This window comes from Lissotriton helveticus, chromosome 6, assembly GCF_964261635.1.
Source record: "Lissotriton helveticus chromosome 6, aLisHel1.1, whole genome shotgun sequence".
NCBI classification, from domain to species: Eukaryota; Metazoa; Chordata; class Amphibia; order Caudata; family Salamandridae; genus Lissotriton; species Lissotriton helveticus.
The window spans coordinates 2,038,517,837-2,038,539,241 of record NC_136067.1 but is presented as its reverse complement, the minus strand read 5'-3'; the positions used below and the strand labels follow the sequence as shown (position 1 = coordinate 2,038,539,241).

The following is a 21,405-nucleotide window of genomic DNA, read 5'->3' as shown; positions in this document are numbered from 1 at the left end:
CCACAGGGCTTCAGACTTCACGCGAGGAAAAGTGGGCAGAGCCTATATAGGCTATGACGCGGTGATGGGAGGAGTCAGAAGGGCGGGATAGGGGGGAGTGAGTTAAAAATAGAAGTTACCGTTCGCCGCTCGTGCTCAGCGGGACGGGCAAGGCGTGGAGCTGCTCGCAGTCAGCAGCAATGAGCAGTAAAGTTACAGCGCTCAGCGCGCAAGCCCTCTGCCCTCTGCCACAGGGCTTCAGACTTCACGCGAGGAAAAGTGGGCGGAGCCTATATAGGCTACGACGCGGTGATGGGAGGAGTCAGGAGGGCGGGATAGGGGGGAGTGAGTTAAAAATAGAAGTTACCGTTCGCCGCTCGTACTCAGCGGGACGGGCAAGGCGTGGAGCTGCTCGCAGTCAGCAGCAATGAGCAGGAAAGTTAAAAGTAAAGTTACAGCGCTCAGCGCGCAAGCCCTCTGCCACAGGGCTTCAGACTTCAGAATACAATGAAGGAGACCGTAAAATCAATGTTTACAGCTGAGTAATCCCTATTCAAGGAATCTCCAAATGGCAGAGAAGCTGCAACTTGTAGAAGAAAACTGGACCCAAAATATCAACTACACAGCCATTAAAGCTGCTATAAAAAAGCAATTGCACCTCCGCTCACTCGAAATCGATATTAAAACTTTCCATGAAAAGGGGCACACATGACTCCCCAACAAAAACTGCAAATCAGTCAAGTAAGTCACATCTCCATCAGGCACTGGTCAAACACGGTCTAAACTAATATTATGGTCAAGGCTAGAGCCACTTTCAATAAGATAACTGAACACCGGCTGAAAATCGATTAAAAACATCATACGCAGTAGACTGTGCAACTATAGAAACAAATCACTGGCCCACTTATTATGCTGCTCTCCGGCACTACCCAATACCCGTTGTACACTCCGGGGGGGCAATCTTTTTACACCATGGAATATTCAATTCAATTCAATGGAGACTTTATTTCTGTTTTGATTCAAACCATAAAAGCACATGTGCAACAATGCAATTTAAAAATACAATAAATATATGAATATACGGTAAAGTGCAAAAAATTCAAGGATCGGTAATTTACATACAAAAAATAAATTCAAAACAGAAATAAATCAACAAATATGACCATTACTGATCCATACAATTTCTCAACCTTATACATAGCTTTAAAAATTCAGTTACTTGAAGAATACTGTCCTTATGCAGAAGTTGTAGGTACATAATCTGTCATGGAGGCCCAAAATCTTCTATTCACTTTGGAAACTGTGACCGAGATGGTCAAATCTGGAAAATGTATACATCTGGCACTTATAAAGGGCAACTTGCTGGAAATCACACCCCAACTGCCCAGTCTCTGCCCTGCTCTAATTAATATTTGATTTTAGGATAATTGCCTAAATGCATTGAAACGTCTTATGTATTGATCGAAATATTTTTATGTATAAAGGAATTGTTATTGTGATTTCTGATATGCTTGTAATGGCTTTAGGTAATCATACAATAAAGTTATTACTCACATAGTCTCATTCCATACAGTGCTAGATAGGCCTTTGGGCTCACAGTGTATTACAAATTTACAATAGAATATTTGCAATTTATTTTGCTAAAATTCCTTGAAAAAGAAGTCCAAAACCTACTGAAGTGATGTTGAATCCTGCAATACTAAGAAATATGTTACTAACAAAGTGTACTTCACAATACTTTGTTCACCACATAAAGTCCAGAAAAATGCCTCCCCGGGTAGATATTGCACCGGAACAGCGAAGAGAGCCCCCACAGTAGCTATTTTCAGTCTCCTGACGCACTCACTGGTCGATATTAGCATGCAGTCTCGCCCCACTCAAAGTTTGAGTCCAGCTGGGCCCCTGCACTATTTAATATGCACCTCTTCCCTGAGAGTACTTCCATACATGCCAATAGACCCTATCTATCCAAGCTGGAGGAGACTCACGATTTTTTCAACCAAAATAGCTTGATTTGGGTTATGTCCCGTCTGAAATTGCCTATGCTTCAATAAAAATCAGTGGGGAAAAATATATGCCCGCGATTTTTTTTTATTTTTAAGCTCCCACTTTCCTGTTAACATTTTGTCATATATTCTGAAAGGGTGTCATAGGCAACGTTGTATGTATAGCTGATGCAATGTTATGTACACCGTCAGCTGTAAGGCAGTATGCATTGCTGATGCCAATGTAATGTACAGTGACTATATCTCTCTCTTGTCTGTCCTATTCCTCTTCGGTTTCACCACTAAATTGTCAGTTCTTTCCCTCTTATATCTCGTTCTCTCTCAAAACACAGACAAAAGGGTCTAGCCATATATACACCAATGCGCAAACGACTATTATCCAATCTTGGCTATGCCTGTATCAGAGGTTGTGATTGTATTCTCTATAAATTTAAATGAAAAAGTTAATTAAAAAAAAAGTTGTCATATGTACACAGTATCATTTCTAAAGGCTCGATTCAATTCAGTAAATCTTATTTCGATGATTAAAAAACATCATAAAAGTACATATATACAGTTTTAAAAGAATTCAATTAAATAACATATCTGAACTTCATTTAAAAATCACCAATACAAATAAAAACCGGTTAACAAGGATTTTATCTGGGACCATTGATTAACCCTGTCCTCTTGTGTTTCTTAACCTCACCAAGACTTTTATCAAATTCATAATGCAGCATAATGTACGCATGTCAGTTGCTCTTTGTGAGAAGAGCAAAGCAGTTTTAGCATGACGGAACTTTGCCTCTTTTAAAATATGTACCAAGAATTTCCGTCTAGGCATTTTATAAAAAGGACATAAAAGTACAAAATGAAGGGTGTCCTGCGGAGACGGATTGTCGCAGCAGATTCATTTAGGTTTGTCCTTCGGCCCAAGCCGTCCTTCCTAAAGGCGAACTGCCATCCTATTCCCCAAGGCCTGCGCCCCTTCCTATGACTTGAAACTTCCCTGTTGGCGGGGAGGAGCCGTTTCCTGGGACGGCGGCTGGGGGCTCTCCTCGATGCCCTGCTTTTCTTATTTCCCATGGCCGGCGCTTATTTCCCAGGGCTCCACACCAGGGTCTGTGCCCCCTCCCAAGGCCCTACCGGTGACACCTCTTTCCCCGTCCCCTCTCCACGCCCAGGCCCCTGCCTGTGAGAGACTCCTCGGAGCCCACCTTTTCCCATTCCGAGCCCCCTTGACTCCCACCAGCACCCCCCTCAGCCGCGCGCGCGGCCTCGGTGCGCGCGCCTCCCTCACCTGACTCGCGCGCGGGCGGGCACGGACGCTCCGGGGCCTCACCTGCCGTGTCCTCTCCGCTCCTCCTCCTCCGGCGCCCCGTGTGCCGCCGGGCTCCTCTCCCGGTTCCCCCCTGGCTCTCCCCCGCCGCTCTCCGGGGCCGGCCGAGCTGTCAGACCAACGAACGGACCCTGCGGAGACACTGCGCATGCGCGGCGCCAGCACCAACCGCAGCCGAGAGAGAGGGGGGGGGGGGGCAGGCGTCGCGTCCTACGCTGGGGTATGGATAGATGGTCCAGACCCTCTCGTGTCACAGGGTGACGCAGGAGGGCTCGCTGCACGTGCGGCGCCGGGGAGCACGCGCCGGAGTAGGGGGTCTCAGGTAATAAGGGGGCGGGGCCACGCAGATCCACCCTTTCTCACGGCGGTGGCACGTTCCTTAGGTATCGGCTGGCGCGCGTCGGACGGTCTCACTCGCGGCGAAAGGGGGGAGCAGTTTGCCTGACGCTCCGCGTCGCTGCCCCGGGGGACAGCGCGCCCGCATCACAGGTGGCGGAGTGACGAGCGGCGGACTCTTCCATTCTCACCGAGGGGGAGGGCGGTCTCATTGGCTCGCTGTCACCTGTCGCAGAAGAGAGTCACAGGGACACCAAGGAGGACCAGCCCATTTACTGCAGTGGTGCATCTTCGAGGCACACTCGTCCTCAGTGAGCTAACCTCACACTTACCCCCACGGACCTACACTTGATAGCCTAGATCTGCCTCCACTTACTAAATAATACTTTTGCTGCCTTAAACTGACACTTAATAGCAGAAACTCTACACCAGGGAGCTAAACTCGCCCAAACAAACTTGGAGTCAGCCTGACTTTCATTGACCCATATTCACTTTCACTATTCTATATCACCCGCCCATATATTCAACAGATAGCATACAGGCCGCCATTCGAGCAAACCCCTATATACACCAACACTTCCCCCAATACCCATTTACACATACCTACTGAGTGTTATCTTCACAAACACGTCTACAATTCCTGCCCTTATGCTCACACATACTAACCCTGTTCCAAACCTAAATAATCCCACAACTACACTCTCTGAACCTATACTTACCACCAGTATCCCCACTGACACTGCTCCAATGTTTCTTCTAACTGGCCCTTTACTCGCAATTTCTGACCCTATGCTCACCAGTGCCTACCCTGTGCTAACAGTCACGAATCTCATGCTCCCTGTACATGACCCTACATACACACATACACACCCCATTCTCTCCCTCAGTGTTCCCATAGTCACCCATACCACTTCCACAGTTAGTCCCACTGAGCCAAATGTGCCTTCAATGAACCAATATACACCAGCCCCAGAACCAGCCTCCCCATCTCTGTCTTTACCTTCACTGACCACATGCTCCCCCCCAGGGACCCCATGCCTACAGTCACTAGCCGCATGCTCCCCTTCACAGCCCCCGGATTCACTTTTGCTGTCCCCGGATTCACCTTTGCTGTCCCCGGATTCACCTACACTGACCCTGGATTCACCTACACGGACTCCATACTCTCCCTCTCAGGCACCATGCTCGCCTTCACTTTGCTCATGCTCACCCTCACTGGGCATATATTCATGTTCAATGTCTCCATGCTCAGTGTCCCCATGCTCACCCTCACTGGGCCTTCATGCATGCTCAGTGCCCCCATGCTCACCCTCGCTTTCATTGTCCCCATATGCATCCTCCCTGTCCTCGTGTTCACTCTCATTTCCCCCATATTCCCCCAGCTCCCCCTCATTGTCCTCATATTCAATTCCACTGTCCCCATATTCACCCCCACTGTCCCCAAGGTCGCCCTCCTTGTCCCCATACTCCCCATCACACCCCCCAAGGTCACCCTTTTTGTCTCCATGTTCACCGCCTGTGCCCTTGCGCAGCCCCCCACACACTCCACACTGTCACTCACTAACCCCATGCTCACCTTCACAGGGTCCATGCACACCCTCTTTGACCCCAGGTTCCCTTTCATTGTCCTCGTGCTCACCCACACTCTCCCTGTTCAAAACATCACTGACCCCAAGCACACCTTCACTTACTCATTGTTCATCCCCACTGGCCCGATGTTCACCCTCACGGACCCCCAATTCACCTTCACGGACCCCGAAATCACCTTTATGGACGCCATGCTCACCGCTACTTGCGCCATGCACGCCCTTGCAGAATTCATGCTCATTATCCCTGGCCTCAAACTCACCCAATCTGTTCTCATTATCACCGATCCAAAGTTCACCATGCTCACTGTCATTGAGTCCTTGTGAATACTCAGTGACTCCATGAGTACTGTTACTGACTGTCCTAAGTCTGCTGATGCCATGCTCACCTTGGAGTCCAAATATTGCGTGTTCACTTGTTCTCACTCATTGAACATCTGCTCAGATTTGATCAGTCTGAGCACCCCCACAATACTCTTAATCTTTACATTATATAATTCATGCTCTCTCTTATTAAGTTCATGCTGGCACTATGCATAGATTCACTCCTTGAACTCCATCACTGACCATCCACTTTGCACAACAAGCAACTGTTCACCTTGGGGTCACATTTGTTGAACTCGCACCATATGCACACCCACATTGCACTTACTCTCACCATCGCCATGCCCACGCTGACTGGGTCCATTCTTACACTCATTGACCCTTACATACTCATTGATTTGATGAACAGCGTAACTGGCGGGTGCTTCCCCCTGACCACATTGTCACCTTGGGGTCTGAATATCCTGTTTTATGCCTTCCAATTGTGACTTTATAGACCAACTGGACTTGGACCTTTACACATCTGCAACCTCCTGTAGGCCTTATCTTGCTGGGGCTAAATTGCTGAGTTCTCATAATATCATCACTTTGCTGGTGATGCTTTGCAGGCCTGTTTATTTCTAAGACTTCCACAAAAGCCAAGATTGAGAAGTTTTCATTCCAGCTACCTGTGCATGCTTAATCTCCCCCTCTCATCTTCCAGTTTCATTTCCTTGTGACAATGTTGCAATGTGCTAGCAGAGTTTAAGGATTTCAACCACTCATCCTTTTCCCATGTCTGCTTGATGGCTTGCTACTGATTGTTCGAAGCGGACCATATCCCCCAACTTATTTGTTTGCCTCCATTACTCAAGTTCTGACCGAATACGGAATGTGTGGCTTTGCAGCGTTCAGTCTTTAAAAATTCATTTGATATGATGCTACTTACTGTGAAATGTAACTAGCTTCTTCTGAATAGAAAAGATTTGCTCTTTCAGCTTTGACTGTCTCAGGTGACCCATAAGCTCGTCTCAGTAGGGACATGAGTCATGAGCCCTGGGCATCCTTCCGCAAAGGCACCCTTGAAGCGTAACTTGCTCCTGACAAGATCCCACCTTCGATTTTTGCCTCTCAGGTCACACTATCACCGTGCAGGGTAGGCATACCATGGCACATTTGCCTCTAGCTTTCCTACTTTCCTTGAAGGCTCTGACCAGGATATGCCTGTATCCACTCATCATCGCCAAGACGTGAAAGGTCAGGATTTAATCAAGGGTGAGTTTCAGAATGAAAGGAAAGTGTTGTATGAGCCTTGTATAAAAGTTCCCTTTTGTAATCTGATGTATTTGAAGGGCTTTGGCCCTTGCCTAAGGTTGCCTTAAGTATTATCTTGAAGTTATTGGACATATCCACACTTAGAGACCTATCGCTGGTAGTGTGCTTGTATGGCTGGTGAGTGTATTCATTCGAGAAAGGACTCTGTTGATGTTCAGAGCATCATCTGCTTCCCAGAGAGCAGCTGTTTGGGTGTAGTTTCTGAAATCTGATTTGCTATCCCTGAATAGTTTGGCCAAAACCAGTGATGGAATTTGGTTGTTAAGGTCCACAGGATCATGACCTACTTATTTTAAAATAAGAGGCTTCACATACATGGTCTCTGGAAAGTCTGGTACGCTCTCCCCTCAAGGGACACTATTTTGGTGTTTTGTAAATGTGGGTAATATATTAAGAAATGGCTCCCCTGCTGCTTTTTGTCATGAAGGGCAGTCGTTGATGACGACCTACGACTATTGAGTAGTACTCTAGGGATGAATGTCTCTGGCTGCTCTTTTTTCCAGTAAACGCAGACTGCTCAGCAGTATTGGCTAGCCCTCTCTGTGATCATACTGCCAGCTCTGCTTCATATGACATTTTCACAAATTTCGAGAAGCTCTCGGGAACTGCTCACTTACTGTAAAGTTTGTAGTCAATCCTTTTTTATGTAAACGCCTAGTCCAAATGAGATTGAACCAGTACACACATGGCATTATAGAGCCATGCCAGTTGTGTAAGAGTAGCACCCAAGATGTTTCAATCAACATATGCCCGTAGAAAGGATACTTTAGGAGAGATCACTTTTTACACATGAACTTTTGCATAAATAATTATGTTCCAGTGGTACACATAATCCTTAACACTGTGCTATACATGATATAGTGAAACCTAGCTACAGATAGGAGAGTTAATGGATTGGCTATTCATGTCAAGGACTGAGTAAAAGAAAAATACAGGGGTTAACAAGCCATGCAGATGCACACTTTGCAACCCTATAGAAGGAGCACAGGACTGCTTTGAGTAATGGTGTAATATACACATTGCTGTCCTGGTGGGATCAGATGGGCATTGAGGAGGCTACTTTTAATCGTTAAATAGCAAAGAAATGTGCACTACTGATCTAGGAGACTTTAATTTGCCAAATGCTGACTGTGTTATCCCAATGGTAACTATGTGCATTTTCGTTTCAGCATTTATGTAGTACAAGACTTGGCAAAGTTTAGGCCAATTCCGTTTGCTGTCATCGATGACCGCCTTTTGCTTTTCCTTGGAGTGTTTATTTGCTGTAAGGGTCTGCTATCTATCTCATCTGTGGTAAGTTTTTTTAAAGAAATATTTTCACCCAGCTTTAGCACTATCCTCCCTGTCTTACTTTTCTCCTTATACTCCTTACAGAGACACCAAGGAGAACATGTAAAAGTCATCGAGATGACTGGTTGGGACTAGTCTATTATTGGCACTGTCTGCTTTTTTTCACTGCGTCTAGCGTGAATACCAGATAGTATCTTGAATTGGATTTTTTGACTAATAGGAAATGAGTGGAGGGATGCAAGAATTGTGCTAATGTGTTCTCGTTGGTTTGTAATCATGATTGTTCCTCGTGTTGTGTACTCCTGATCATTCTGGGAGCCTGGCTGTAAACCCTTTGTTCAACCTTTACATACTTGAGGTATTGTCTCGTGCAGTAATGGAGCTGCGATCTTACCACGGCTAACATTGAAGTGTTCTGGTATACTATGTACAAGGCTTAGAACTTTGATTCTGACATGCTCTTTCTGTAGTGGGGGAGATCATTTGGAGGGTGATGGCCCGGTACTGGATTTGAAACTCGGTTATTAATTTCAAAGAGTTTTATTGGATTTTTCAAAACAGAATGGGTGTAACAATGGTGTGATTGCATAGCAAGGTACATAAGTGCAATAGTCATAATCAATAGGGGAAAGGATCAGTAGTCCTGCATAAACCAAGGTCTGCAGGTAGGTAAGTGGGTGTCTCCCAATAAAAAGACACTCATACACGCGTTTTTTTCTTGATTTCTCGTAGCGGTATATGATGTGTCCCCGCTCGTTTAAACACGTGAGTGCGTAATCCTTGGGTCAGTTCTTTTGTGTGCACCCTCCGCCAGGAGGCTTTACCTTTGGTTAAGGCAGTAGTGATCGTGGAAAAGTGGGTGAAAAGGTGGTGATAAATTGAAAATTAAAAATTGCCCGGACAGCCAGAGTATTGACTTTTTAATGAGTCTGGATTCGGACAGTTATCAAATTAATTTGTGCAGCTATGGAATTGGTTATGGATTCTAGCGCCCTTGGATAGTGTGGTAAAAAACGGTCGACATGTTTCAGCCTTGGTTGCCAAATGGTCAGTAGGCTTTCTTCAGGACCAATAAAAAGTGCAGTGGATAAGAGTGAAAGAATAGGTAAATTTATAACCTGATTCTTCGGGTGGTAGAGGGTCGCATTGTACCTCTACGAATTGCGGAGTTTGCGGAAATCAGTGGCAATGATTTCCGGGCGAAGAGTGGCAGAGACAGCACATGCTGCAAAAACGGAGGTGAAGGTCTGAGTACAACCTCCCTCTGTGTGCCCCCTTCCCTGAAGAAGCAAACTCCGCAATTCGTAGAGGTTCAATATCCAGAACAACATCTAGAACAAAAGGAAGGTAAAGTAAAGGAGAGTTTCACAAAAGGGTTTCGGTGGTGGACATGACCAACTACAGTACAGGTACAGTATACTACCACCTCAGCCAAACAGAGACGGCAGCGTACCCACTGGGGTACCAGGGGCAAGCATAATCCTGGAGGGACAATTGTACCAGAAAGTATAACACATGTTACTTGCATGTTACTTGTTGTGCAGAAGTGAGATTCCTATCAGTCTTACTGGTGCAGGGACACCCTTTAGTCTACGAGTTCACAAACTGAGGATCAACACTGGAGTGAAAACAAAATACAAGTTTATTTCGCTAATGAGAGGAGTCCCATCACTCAGACAGAGCAAGTGCCAGAGGGAGGGAACCATACGTACAAGTTCAAACATGACATTTCTACTTGTCGGTGCCTCGTGAAAGACATTAAAACCACTTCGTCATTTACATAATGCTTAGACAACCCCTTACACAACCCCTTTTGGCATTTTTACATAATGAGTACATGCTGAACTGTTGAATCCCGATAAACCCCTACCCTCGTCATCTTTGTAGATAGGCAAGGGAGGTTACAGCATTGGTGGGCTAACAGATTAGACATCTGTACACTTTCGCCCTTCAGCAGGGCTGAACTCCTTACTGTGGCGTGCAAGTATATTCAGTACAACCAGCTTCCCAGCGAACATGTAACTTCTGACTTTATGAAAATCCCTGCAGAACCACAACAAGCATTTTCAATGCAATAGGTCTCGCATTTGCATGAGTTTGAGAAATTGGCATTGTAAATAAAAATGTTTTTTATTTGTGTATTGTTATTTACAATGACAATACTTAATTTTTGTTTTAATGCGCTACCTATTGCATGTAAAATGTTTGTTAAAAAATAATTTTTGAGCAAAGCCATAATGGAACAACAAAAATAGAATTACCCTTGAATGTTTTTATATTATTGCTTAAAGGCCTACACTATAACGGATTAAAATCCAGAAAATAATTTTGTACATTATCACGTGCAGAAGAATAGCATCCTAAAAAAAATAATTACAAAAATCTGAGTAACTATATATATATATATATATATATATATATATATATATATATATATATATATATATATATATATATATATATATATGTATATATCAGCATCCGCCCTCCAGCCGATATATATATTTGTGTTGGTATTTTTTTTTAAATGTTGTTGTGAATGCTGGCAAATTTTTATGTTTATTTGATAATTTGTTTGTTAACAAATACTCTAGCAGTAACATAAGTAACATTGCAGTACCTTATGTGGCTAATCGAGGTTTCTTTAAAACTGCAGAGGGACACCTAAAACAGCTTGTGGTACTGCACATTTTTCTTTGTGAATTGTAGTTTATTACTTATGGTACTGTTGTTCTATTTTGTAACAAAAAACAGTAAACTTAACCAATATAACATTTGCAACAGTAATAGCTTAAATTTTTATTAGAGCAAGACCTATTGGAATGTACGTTTTTATGAATTATGCTGAAATAGTAGTTTAGTAGGTGGATTATAAGGTGCATGCATAACCACAGAAGCACGTAGTTGCAGTATGCAACACCACCTTACCCTTTCCATGGACAGCAGCGTCCCTTCCCTGCCAGACCGCACATAAAAAGCAAAGTGGGCCGAGAGACAATACCAATCAGACACTCAACACCATGCGCCTCGCAGAAATGCTCTTGAGTTTGTCATTAAGTTACAAAAAATAACATTAGCACGGCACCGACAACACTCAAATGCTTAATATCACAGTGGTCAATGGTCTCCATTAAATAAGCTAACACAAAAACAAACCTGTGTAAAGCTGCTTTTAATAAGAGCTCCGGCACCACTATAGTCACAAATTAAGCACTATGAAAGCGGCTCTAATAAAGCCAGTATTCAATTTATGTTTAGCCCAAGATTGTAACAATATGTTCCCCTGAGCTAAAGCCATGTATTTTATAAGTATTTGTTTTTCAGCTATTAAGTTGTCAGTTTTGGTTTCGAAACAACATTTTGTACAGTTTATCTGTGTGTGGATGTAGATAAGGCCTAGCAGCAAGGCTGGGAAGTGTAATGATTCTATAAACTTTTTTCGTCTTACATGCTCACGCTTTCGGGTACATTATTATAATGTACACAAGTCTCATATAGAAACCTGTTTTGTAACGGCGGTTGCCCTTGCTGCTAGACAGCCTTCAAAATTAATAAAAACAGCACATGTGATACAAGGCTAGAACGTACCCGTTATGCATTTTGTTTTTGTGCGCAGGGATACGCCCAAAAGTGTAAACAAAAGAAGGGAAGCACCAAGACAGTGCATCTTGACCACTTGTGTGTAAAGCTGCATATACTGCGTAAAGTTGCTAAATGATAAAAACACAGGCACTTGCTAAAAGAGAGAAGGTTGGCTGAGACAACAAGTCTACAGTGGTGTGAACGAGTTGAATTGTGTCTTTCTATGTTTAAAAAGAAGTATACGTTGCTAAAGAAAAATGGACAACTCACCTTGAAGTTAACATCAGTATAATTATGGGTAACTGTTTCTATCCAGCTACCCTTACATTAAAACATTTTTTAAATGCGCACGCACCCAGTTGCTTAAAAAAAGGTGCATGCATCAACAAACCTGTGGTAGTAGGAGCGCTTTGTATAAATTTAAATGTGCTTTTTATTGGTGAGGAAAGTAACACTTTCCATCAGGCTACCTTTAAATTGGAAGCTCTTTGAAATGCCCACGCGTGTAGTTGCTAATGAGAGGGTGTGCACGCCAAAGAGTCTGTGGTAGTGGGAGCCGTTTCTATTGTTTGTCACTGTGTTTGTAAAGGTGTGAATGCAGACGTGTTTTCCTGCTTAAACAAAACAAGCGGAATAAATATAAGCTCCAGGGCAAATGTTAGTACCTGTACATTTTTGGCATTTTACAACAAGACAGGCACAAGTCAGCAGTTAATGCACATCAGGACAGCCCAAATCGGAGGTTCTAAAACAAAATGTATGCTTGTATTGCACTATCACATTTGCGTAGCGCTTCATATCCCTGACAAGGCCTTGAAGCGTTCCTATTTGCATCGCTCCCATTTCGCAGTCATGTTTGTGAGGGTGCTGGGTATAGAGTGGTCCGTGTGGGAGATGTTGGTTCAAATGCATGAGGTTTCAGAGACATGCTCCGAATAGAGTGAACCAGTGTAGCAACCCTAATCATGTGGTGTTGTGACGCATGTATGGATGGGAGCAGCCATGTTTATCCTCACAGTTAAAAGGCATTATCTACATAGTGAATTTTATATAGCTCTAGCGAATCAACTTCCATGAAGAACTAACCCGGAGACAAAGAGTAAACAAAGAAAGCAAAATTAATAAGCACACCTGTGCTCAAAATGCTACAAGATGGCCTGCTTAACAACCAGCTGAAGGGATACACCACCCCATGCTATCACCTTTCACCACTAGGACTCGTCTATGCACAAGAGGCATGACCGTTTCATTTGATCAGCTTTTCTTTTAGGGCAGATTACTTTACAAGCTGCTTATACATAAATAACGTCTGTTTTGTGTAAGACATAATTGGAATGTGCACGTCAGAAATTGCCCTCTCAGCTGCAGAGAACGGTTGTTGCCATGCTGTAATGAAGATGTTATGTGAGGACCAACGATTCCTATTATGTGCGTTCCGGCACCAACAACTGCAATAAAGAAGTCATTGGAGACAATCCGAAATAAACTTCCAAACAAAAGTACCCACAATGCTTTATAGAAAGGTTCCCAAAGCATGCAATTTCAACCAATACTTTCTAAAGTGTGCTCGTCAGATGTGATACAAAGCATCTGGAAACCTTATTTGTTTAAGGAACAACTCTTTTAAAGACACAAATCACTATGGTGACTTGATGTTTTATAATAGACACTAAAATGTCATCTTTGGGGAAAAAACTGCTTTTGCCTAAGAAACTGCAAAACAATCACTCGTCACCTAAGGCACTTAGACTCCCCTAATCTGTTTCCCAACACCCACGTCTCAAACAAGCAACTTTGACCACCAATATCCAAGAATCCACGAGCGGGGCGTGGCTTCAGCGTACGTCTCGCGCTTCCAGGCTCTCCTTTGTCAAGTTCGAGAGGGAAAGTGAAAGCGTGTCATGCGTGCGCTGTCATAACGTGGGGACATGAGATGAGCACGCGCACGGAGTGCACATCTCCTGTCCGTACGCGTGCCATCTCCTGTTCCCCTTCAGAGGAGACACCAGAGAGGAGACGCCGTGCGCATGCACATCGCCTGTCCGTGCGCGCACATGGTTTGTCTCCCTTCGCAAACCAAACCCACAACATTAGTCTTGCCAAGGCAAAGCAGCGCATGTGCTAAATTCGCTAGGCGAGACCTAAAAATGGGGGCTGGTATACAAAATAGAAGAGGAGTTCATGCTAACTTAACAGAATAAATTTTTTACCGTTCAACAGTTGATGGTACAGTGTAATGTGTCCACGAGCATTGAAGGCCGGCAGAGAGACAACATAACATACGTAAAGAAGTACCTGGAGCTGAGAGAAAATACATATTCAGCAGAGTGCATTAATATGAAGCCTATGGATCATAATAACTTACACAATTTGGTACACATGTCTGGGGATGATCTTCTGTCTATGTATATGCGAGGATTCCAAGCAAATGTGAGTAGGGAGACGATTTTCGGCCTATTAGTGAATTTATGGGGGTTTGGTAGTGGCAAAGTAGTTGCCGAGTGACTTTGAGACATTGGTGTTTTGTGGTTTCCAGGGGGAGTTCTGAAGGGTGATATTGTCTGCCCCCCTTGGGTAGGTAATCCAGTTCAGCCAAGATCGGAAGGAGGTAGCAGCAGTACTCTTCCAATTGGCTAGTACAGACTTACTGACCGAAATTAGTAGTATATCCACCAGAAGTCTGTCATATTGCGAGTGGATTTGGGGATGTAGGAATCCCTGGATTAGAGAGAGAAAGTCTGTTATGTGAAATATGTGACATGCAAAAGGTTGGAATCTGGCACAGGATCTGGTGATTATCAGCTGGTGTGGTATAATCTGTTAACCATTGAAAAGGGATCCAGTTCAAGTCCCTGAACGTAGGAGAGCATCATTGCCGAAATCAGCACAGGTCTAAGAGGTGCTGGTTTTGGGTGTTTGTGTGCCCTTCCTAAGAGTAGCATGGAGTCCATTCCTACCTAAAGAAGGTACTGACATGACACATATTAAACAAATCCAGTCAGGCTCGAGCCCCGAGGAAAGGTATTGAGAAGAAGATGCTAGGGTAAGGTCCCATAATGAGATAACGTATATCTGGTGTGTTCAGTGTAGGTCCAGGAGGGACAGATCTGTCACATTTTCAGGGTATATACATAAAATAAATTTACCTCCAACAAATATTAATAAAAATGATTTAATTCGGTGCTATCCTGAAACGTTGCTTTTTGCTGTCAGTCTGGTCCTCCTGAACCCATGTTGGGTACTGCTGATGTACATTATCTTAGGTGTTACTTTGTCCCCACATTCAGATCAATAAATGTGCAGTCACCGTACTGTTTTCATGAGGAGGTTACAGATGACCTACACTTGGTTAGTCAGAGTAATGCTGCTCTTCGAAGTTTGAAATACGCTATCAGGGCAATTAAAGAACACAGGTTAACTCCAAAATATATTTATTTATTTTTGCGTGAGAAGCAGCATTATCGATCAATCAATCCGGCTTTGTAAAGCGTGTCAGGGTCTTAAGGTGCTGGAGGGGGGTGGGGGGGTTGGCTGCTTGTCTGTCTGTGCTTAGGTCATCAGTCGAAGAGCCAGCAGGTCCTGAGGTCCTTCCTGAATTGGGTCAGCAACGGGGATTGTCTGAGGTGGGTACGCAGGGCGTTCCAGGTCTTGGCGGCAAGGTTGGAGAAGGGTCTTCCTCCGGTCCTTGTCTTGTGGATCCCTGGGACAGTGGTCCCAAGTGAGCTGGGTGGAGCGGAGGTGTCTGGTGGGGATGTGGAATGAGAGGGGCGGTTCAGGTATGCTGGTCCTCGGGGCTTTGAAAATACTGGGGGGGTCTCATGAAGGGGCGTTGCCAATGTAATTGAGGGCGTAGCTTAAAACACATTAGCTAAAAATCTGTGTTTAGTTAGCTTAGTGTGCCGCTCAACTTGTATTTTCCTGTTTCTGTCATTGCATCCAGATATGATACAACAATTCAGGACTTTTGGCTTTGTCATTGGTAGTTAGTTGCATAAGATAAATAAGCAGCAACTATGACTTGTATATAATATTGAAAAAGCTTCCACTTACAGCTCTGGTGACACCACGGCAATGTTGCTGCTCCTGAGCTTCAAAAAGAGAAGGGAAAACCAGAGGGAAAATTAATCTCTTTAAAGGATTTCTCTTCCCCTACAACGCTCACCTGGCATGAAGTCATGCCGTAACTTCTCCACTAGTGAGAAGTGAGCAGTGTGAGCAGCGCACATCAATGTGCCTGCTGTCACTGCGGTCCGGGAAAAAACGCACTGCCTGTTCCAGGTCACAGAAGAGAGCCCGATAGAGACCCGTTTCGAAGCCCCCTTTAAAAAACAGCCGGTGTTCAGCACCGGTGAGACCCGTCCCACTGAAAGCCCTGCTGGTCCTGCGTCACAGAGGGCTTTGTAGGCGTGAGTGAGGAGCTTGAAGGTGATTGTTTTGTTGACTGGGAGCCAGTGGAGTTCTCAGAGGTGTTCGGAGATGTGTCTACAGCGAGGGATGTCAAGGACCAGTCTGGCTGCAGCGTTTTGAACATTCTGAAGTTTCCTGAGGAGTTTCTGGGTGACGCCGGCGTAGAGTGCTTTGCCGTAGTTGAGTCTGCTGCTGATGAGTGCGTGGGTGACTGTTTTTCTGGATTCAGTGGGGTTCCATCTGAATGTCTTTTGGAGCATGTGGATGCACGATGAGGCGACGGCGTTGATCTGACGAATCATTAGAATATATTCGTTGTCATCCTAACAGTGGGCAGGGGGGCCTTTGCCCCAGCTCTATTTTTCCTGCCCCATGGGACAGACTACCACCACAGCCATTGAATGTGACGGGAGTCGCCACAGAAAAGCAAATAGACACTGCATCTTGCCACTCACATTCGTTTATCCAAATACCTTTCAAAGCAGAGGTTTTTGCTTAAATTTGTGTGTGTATTGGAAACATATACTGACGGGCTCCGCATTATATTTACAATTAGGTCAGACACTCCATAGGAAAGATATTTTTGTTTCTTTAATAACTTTGGTGATGATTGACGAATCTGCACAAAACCTAGAAAGAAACACTCTTGACTCCTTCATTGAAAGTTCAGCACCAATCTGTGAAGAGGTGACAAAAAAAGGGGATCTTTAAAAAGTGCGATTTTCCCATGTTAATACCCAGAGGAAAGTTTGCTCTCAGGTACAGGAAAAAAACTGAAGGTAATGACACCAAATTTCCCAAAAAGTTAGAACTTTGCTCAGAAAGTGTGCTTTTTGTTATTTGGTGTAAGCCCGTTCAGCTGTTTTCAAGAAATTTGCATTTTAAAAAAGGTGCTCTGGTTGGGCATTAAAGGGTTAATGCAAGTAAAAAGCCAGAGATCCGCTGGTGTCCAGATATGCTCTGAGTGGCCTATTCAGAGTGGATGGGGGGTCATGATTGACTGGTAACATATTTGAGAGTATGTTGTAGCAGCCATTAAGGGAAAAATCAAAGGCCAGGTAATGGGGCCCGGGTGGTAAATGATTAGCAATAGGGACCCCCTCCAAATATACTTTCAGGTCAGGGAGTGGAGGGGAAAGACAACCAGAAACAGCAAAGAGAACTCCCTCTTGACCTATAACTACTTTACTATTGGGAAACCTCTAATGTAACAGGCATACATAGACTACATATACATCTTTTTTTTGGTTTATTTATTCATTTTTATTTTAGAGATCTTATCATAGTTCCTTAAGTCATTTTTTATTTTTTCTGAAAAACAGACAATCATTTACTGTATTTCATATAGTTTCTTTTAAGATACATATACAAAAATTCATTTTACAATTTCATTGTCTACACATAGATTTCTTTTTTTTTAAAACAAAACAGTTTTGATAAACCAGGACGAGAACCACAACCACATATACTCACTCACACATCCTATTCATACACAACTCCACTACAACCAAAAGCACACCATGTTGTTTGACACCAGTTGTCCACTAAAACCAAAAGGTTAGATCTAAGTAAAGGAATGGCCGACTAGTTTCAGTGGAAGGACTGCAATGAAGACCACCTTCATCAGGACCAGACAGGGGCAATTTCAACAGGGTGTCTCGTAACCTGGATTTATAGTCTCTTTATTCAAATTACTGCATATAAGCCTTCTTCAGACCTCGACTAGCATCCAAAGGTTAAAAGTCATTTTAATTAGATGTACGGGGATAGATAATTGATATACTCCACCGTCCTTCGTAATCTCAGATAGAGAAGGGGCCAGACAGACGAAGTCCCACTTCCTGTTAGGTGTCACTTTCCGAAGATTTTGACAACATAAACTTAATTGACCAGAAAACACTTGATGAAAGCCTTTCGATGAATCACGGGTCTCTTCTTCACTAGAGGTCACCCAATTTTAAATTGTGCTCCATGGATCCTATCAAAATCTGATTCTCCTCTTTATGTGCGGTAACTCTGGTAAGGATTTCTATGGTGTGTACATCTGATGAGGTGCCTCGGATTCCAATGGTCTGCCCACGTCCCAGAGCTCCGCCAGCAACACAGCTGTCCTCGATTGTCACAGTAAAACTTTACGGAGGACGCCCGGGTGGTAACACCCTGACATCCAGGTCCATGTGGGACCTTCTCAGGTCAAAATGAAAAATAAAATATTTTGGGTTGTGGGGCTTGCCTTACTATTGAGTACCCAGCAAGGTACCCCTGTGGTACTGCGGTATTGGTGCCAGTACCACGGTACAAAAAGAAATAATGAAAACAAAAGAGAGATAGACCAGACCCATGGGCTAACTACCATTGTGCGAGGTATAGGCAGTGCACAGTGGGGGTTGGGCATAGGGCCAACCCACCGCAGCAAGTGGCTGGATATGGTGGCTTAGTGACTAATACATGCACTGTACAGGCCTGTGTTTGACCTCAACGTCACAGGTTCAAATCCCCGCAGGTGCACTCAGTCTTGCATCCTTCTGAGGTCGATAAAATATGGACCATTGAGTTGGGTAACAACGAACAACTGTTATTTAGCGCCAAGATAACCTTCTGGCCGAACGTGCGATTTACAAATACACATCTTATGTTATGGAGGGTGGGCGTGGCCACTCAGGTGGAACGCCTGCGTTGTCTTGACTACAAGGAGTATCTGGTGAGGGCCCACGCAGAAAGGGACAAAGTGGGTTCTTTATTAGCAAGGTTAGCGAATCCGGCAGCCCGGGGCACTCCGATCCTGTCATTGGGCACGACTACTGGGGACCTTGTGTATTCGCAGTCGGAGATTAATGACCAGTTCTTTAGCTACTATACTGCGCTCTACCGCAGCGCGATGCCGGACCTACCAGAGGAAAACCAGGATTTCCTTTTAGCGGCCCAGCTCCCACGATTGGATACAGATCAGGGAGACAAGTTGGGGGAAGCTATTTCCCTGGGTGAAATTCGGACCGCGATCAAGCACATGGCGCGGCGGAAGACGCCGGGGGCTGATGGTCTCCCGGTAGAGTTTTACGCTAAATATGTGGATCTCCTGGCGCCAAGACTGCTCTTGGTATATAGGGAAGCTTGGGATTTGGGAAGACTGCCTGCATCTGCCAGAGAGGCGATTATTGTACCATTGCTGGAGAAGGGCGGAGATGCCAGCTTGCGCTCAGCGTATCGTCCGCTCTCCATGCTTACGGTGGATTATAAAATACTCAGTAAAATTCTTGCGACCCGGCTTCTGGAGCACATGACGACCTTGGTACACCCAGATCAGGCGGGTTTCATCCCTACCAGGAACACGGCGACGTGTATACGTCGATTAATCCGAGTTATGGAGGGGGGTTGCCAGGATGTTCCGAACGCTGTTGTGCTTTCAGTAGATATTGAGAAGGCCTTTGATAGCATGGAATGGCCGTATATGTTTCAGGTCTTAAGAGAGTTCGGCTTGGGAGATCAGTTTGTGCAGTGGACAGCGTTACTGTACAACTCGGCCTCCGCAAGGGTCAAAACGGGGTCGACCATATCAGCGGGTTGCCAGGTGGGGAGGGGCACCCGGCAGGGCTGCTCGTTATCCCCGCTATTATTTGCACTCGCGATCAAGCCGTTGGCTGCGCATGCTAGGTTGGGGAGGTCGTATGAAGGTTTGTCGTTGCGTGGAGAGGCTCATTACATTTCTCTATACGCCGACAATCTACTGATATTCTTGTCCGGTGAAAATGAGGCAATACGGGGTGCCAGAGCGTTGCTCCAGCAGTTTGGTCGGCTGTCGGGCCTGTGTGTGAATTGGACCAAAACCTGCCTATTCCCTTTGACCCCGACTGGGCGGCAGCCTTCGGCAGGGGAGGACTTGAGGTGGGAACCCTGCTGCCTGCCTTATCTGGGCACCCGTATTTATCATATCCAGTCTGATCTCTTGGACGGTAATGTGCACAAGGCGATAAGGGGCCTGAAGGGCAGCATGGCCTTTTGGAGCTCTCTCCCTCTGTCGGTTGCGGGCCGAGTGGCACTCTTAAAGAAAGTGGCGCTGCCGCGTTTGCTCTACTTTTTCCGCACATTGCCTGTGTGGATCCCGGCCTCGGTCTTCCGGACACTTGAGGGCTATGACTATGGGTTTCCTCTGGGGTGCAGGTAGGCGTTGTGTTGCGCTTACCACCCTGATGCGTCCGCGGGCTGATGGAGGACTGGCGGTGCCTGATTTTGAATGGTACTACCTAGCGGCACAGCTTCAGTGGCTTACGCTGGCGGTGGCTCGGGAGTTCCGGGGTCCTGAGGGACCCTGTGGCAGAGTGATTCCTCTACACATATTATCTTTCATAGTTCTCCAACAGAAGATCGAACTTAGCCAGCTCACTCTTGAGGAGCGCACCCTTCGCCTATGCTGGAATCTGATTCAGAAGCGAGTCGGTTGTTCCTCCCCGTATGCCCCAGAGATACCGTTGGGCATGTGTACGGCCCTTCCTCACGGGGGTAATTGGACTGCGTTAGCAGTTTGGGAGAAGCTGGGCCTCCATATGGTGGGAGATCTGTATAGAGATGGCGTGTTGCTGTCCTTTCAGGATCTACACAACACGTTTGGGTTGCCACGAGGAGACTATTTATTGCATGCCGCGTTGGTAGCGGGACTGCAGCGCCGCTGGAAGACGGGGCTGCAGGAACCTCCGACCTCGCTGGGCTGCCAGTATGTCACCATGGCGGCGGGCACTTTTAAAGCCATCACTTGCCTCTACCGACGTCTGTTGACTGAACACTTATCGCCACTAGATACCTTAAAAGGTAAGTGGGAGACGGACATCGGCAGGCCATACCGGAGTCGACGTGGCCCCACCTATTGCGGTGAGCCTGGAAGGGTACGCGCAATGCCCAGTTCCAATTGGTACAGTTTTTCACGCTTCATAGGGCGTACCTGACTCCGGCTAAGATTTTGAGGTACTTTGGGGTATCCCACTCAACGTGTCCGAGGTGCGCTGTGGATGGTGCTGACTTCCGGCACATGTTCTGGACCTGTGCAGGGTTGGGATCCTACTGGGAAGAGGTGGTGACGTGTTTGAATCGTGTGACGGGGCGGACGCTGGAGGCTGAAATGGCTACTTGTTTGCTGCTTTGGTTTCCACATACCTCCCGTACCAAAGTTACTAGTAAATTCTACGACTTGGGGCTGATCATGGCAAAAAGGGAGCTCACCATGCATTGGAAGTCTACAACGGGCCCCCACTATCAGAGATGGCGGACGAGC

The 21,405-nt window shown here is 45.4% G+C and overlaps 2 protein-coding genes across 10 annotated transcripts in view; one reads left to right on the top strand and one right to left on the bottom strand.

Annotated features, from left to right (window-relative positions):
• The window catches only part of MAPRE3 (microtubule associated protein RP/EB family member 3), a 692,788-nt gene extending 689,340 nt beyond the window's left edge, over window positions 1–3,448 (bottom strand). For 5 of the 8 annotated variants that reach the window (XM_078650048.1, XM_078650046.1, XM_078650047.1 and 2 more), the window contains exon 1: window positions 3,307–3,444. The gene's annotated coding sequence lies outside the window, so the exon portion shown is untranslated. Of the gene's footprint in view, window positions 1–3,264 lie in introns of all 8 variants that reach the window. The other 3 variants (XM_078650043.1, XM_078650045.1, XM_078650051.1) reach the window with 3 other exon arrangements.
• A 52-nt stretch (window positions 3,449–3,500) lies between these two features.
• Window positions 3,501–21,405, top strand: part of LOC144763966 (uncharacterized) — a 43,328-nt gene continuing 25,423 nt past the window's right edge. The window contains exons 1-2 of one of the 2 annotated variants that reach the window (XM_078650053.1): window positions 3,501–3,625; window positions 8,033–8,156. In XM_078650053.1, coding sequence (XP_078506179.1) covers window positions 3,534–3,625; window positions 8,033–8,156 — 216 coding nt within the window. In that variant the 5' untranslated portion in view covers window positions 3,501–3,533. The other variant, XR_013596289.1, reaches the window with a different exon arrangement.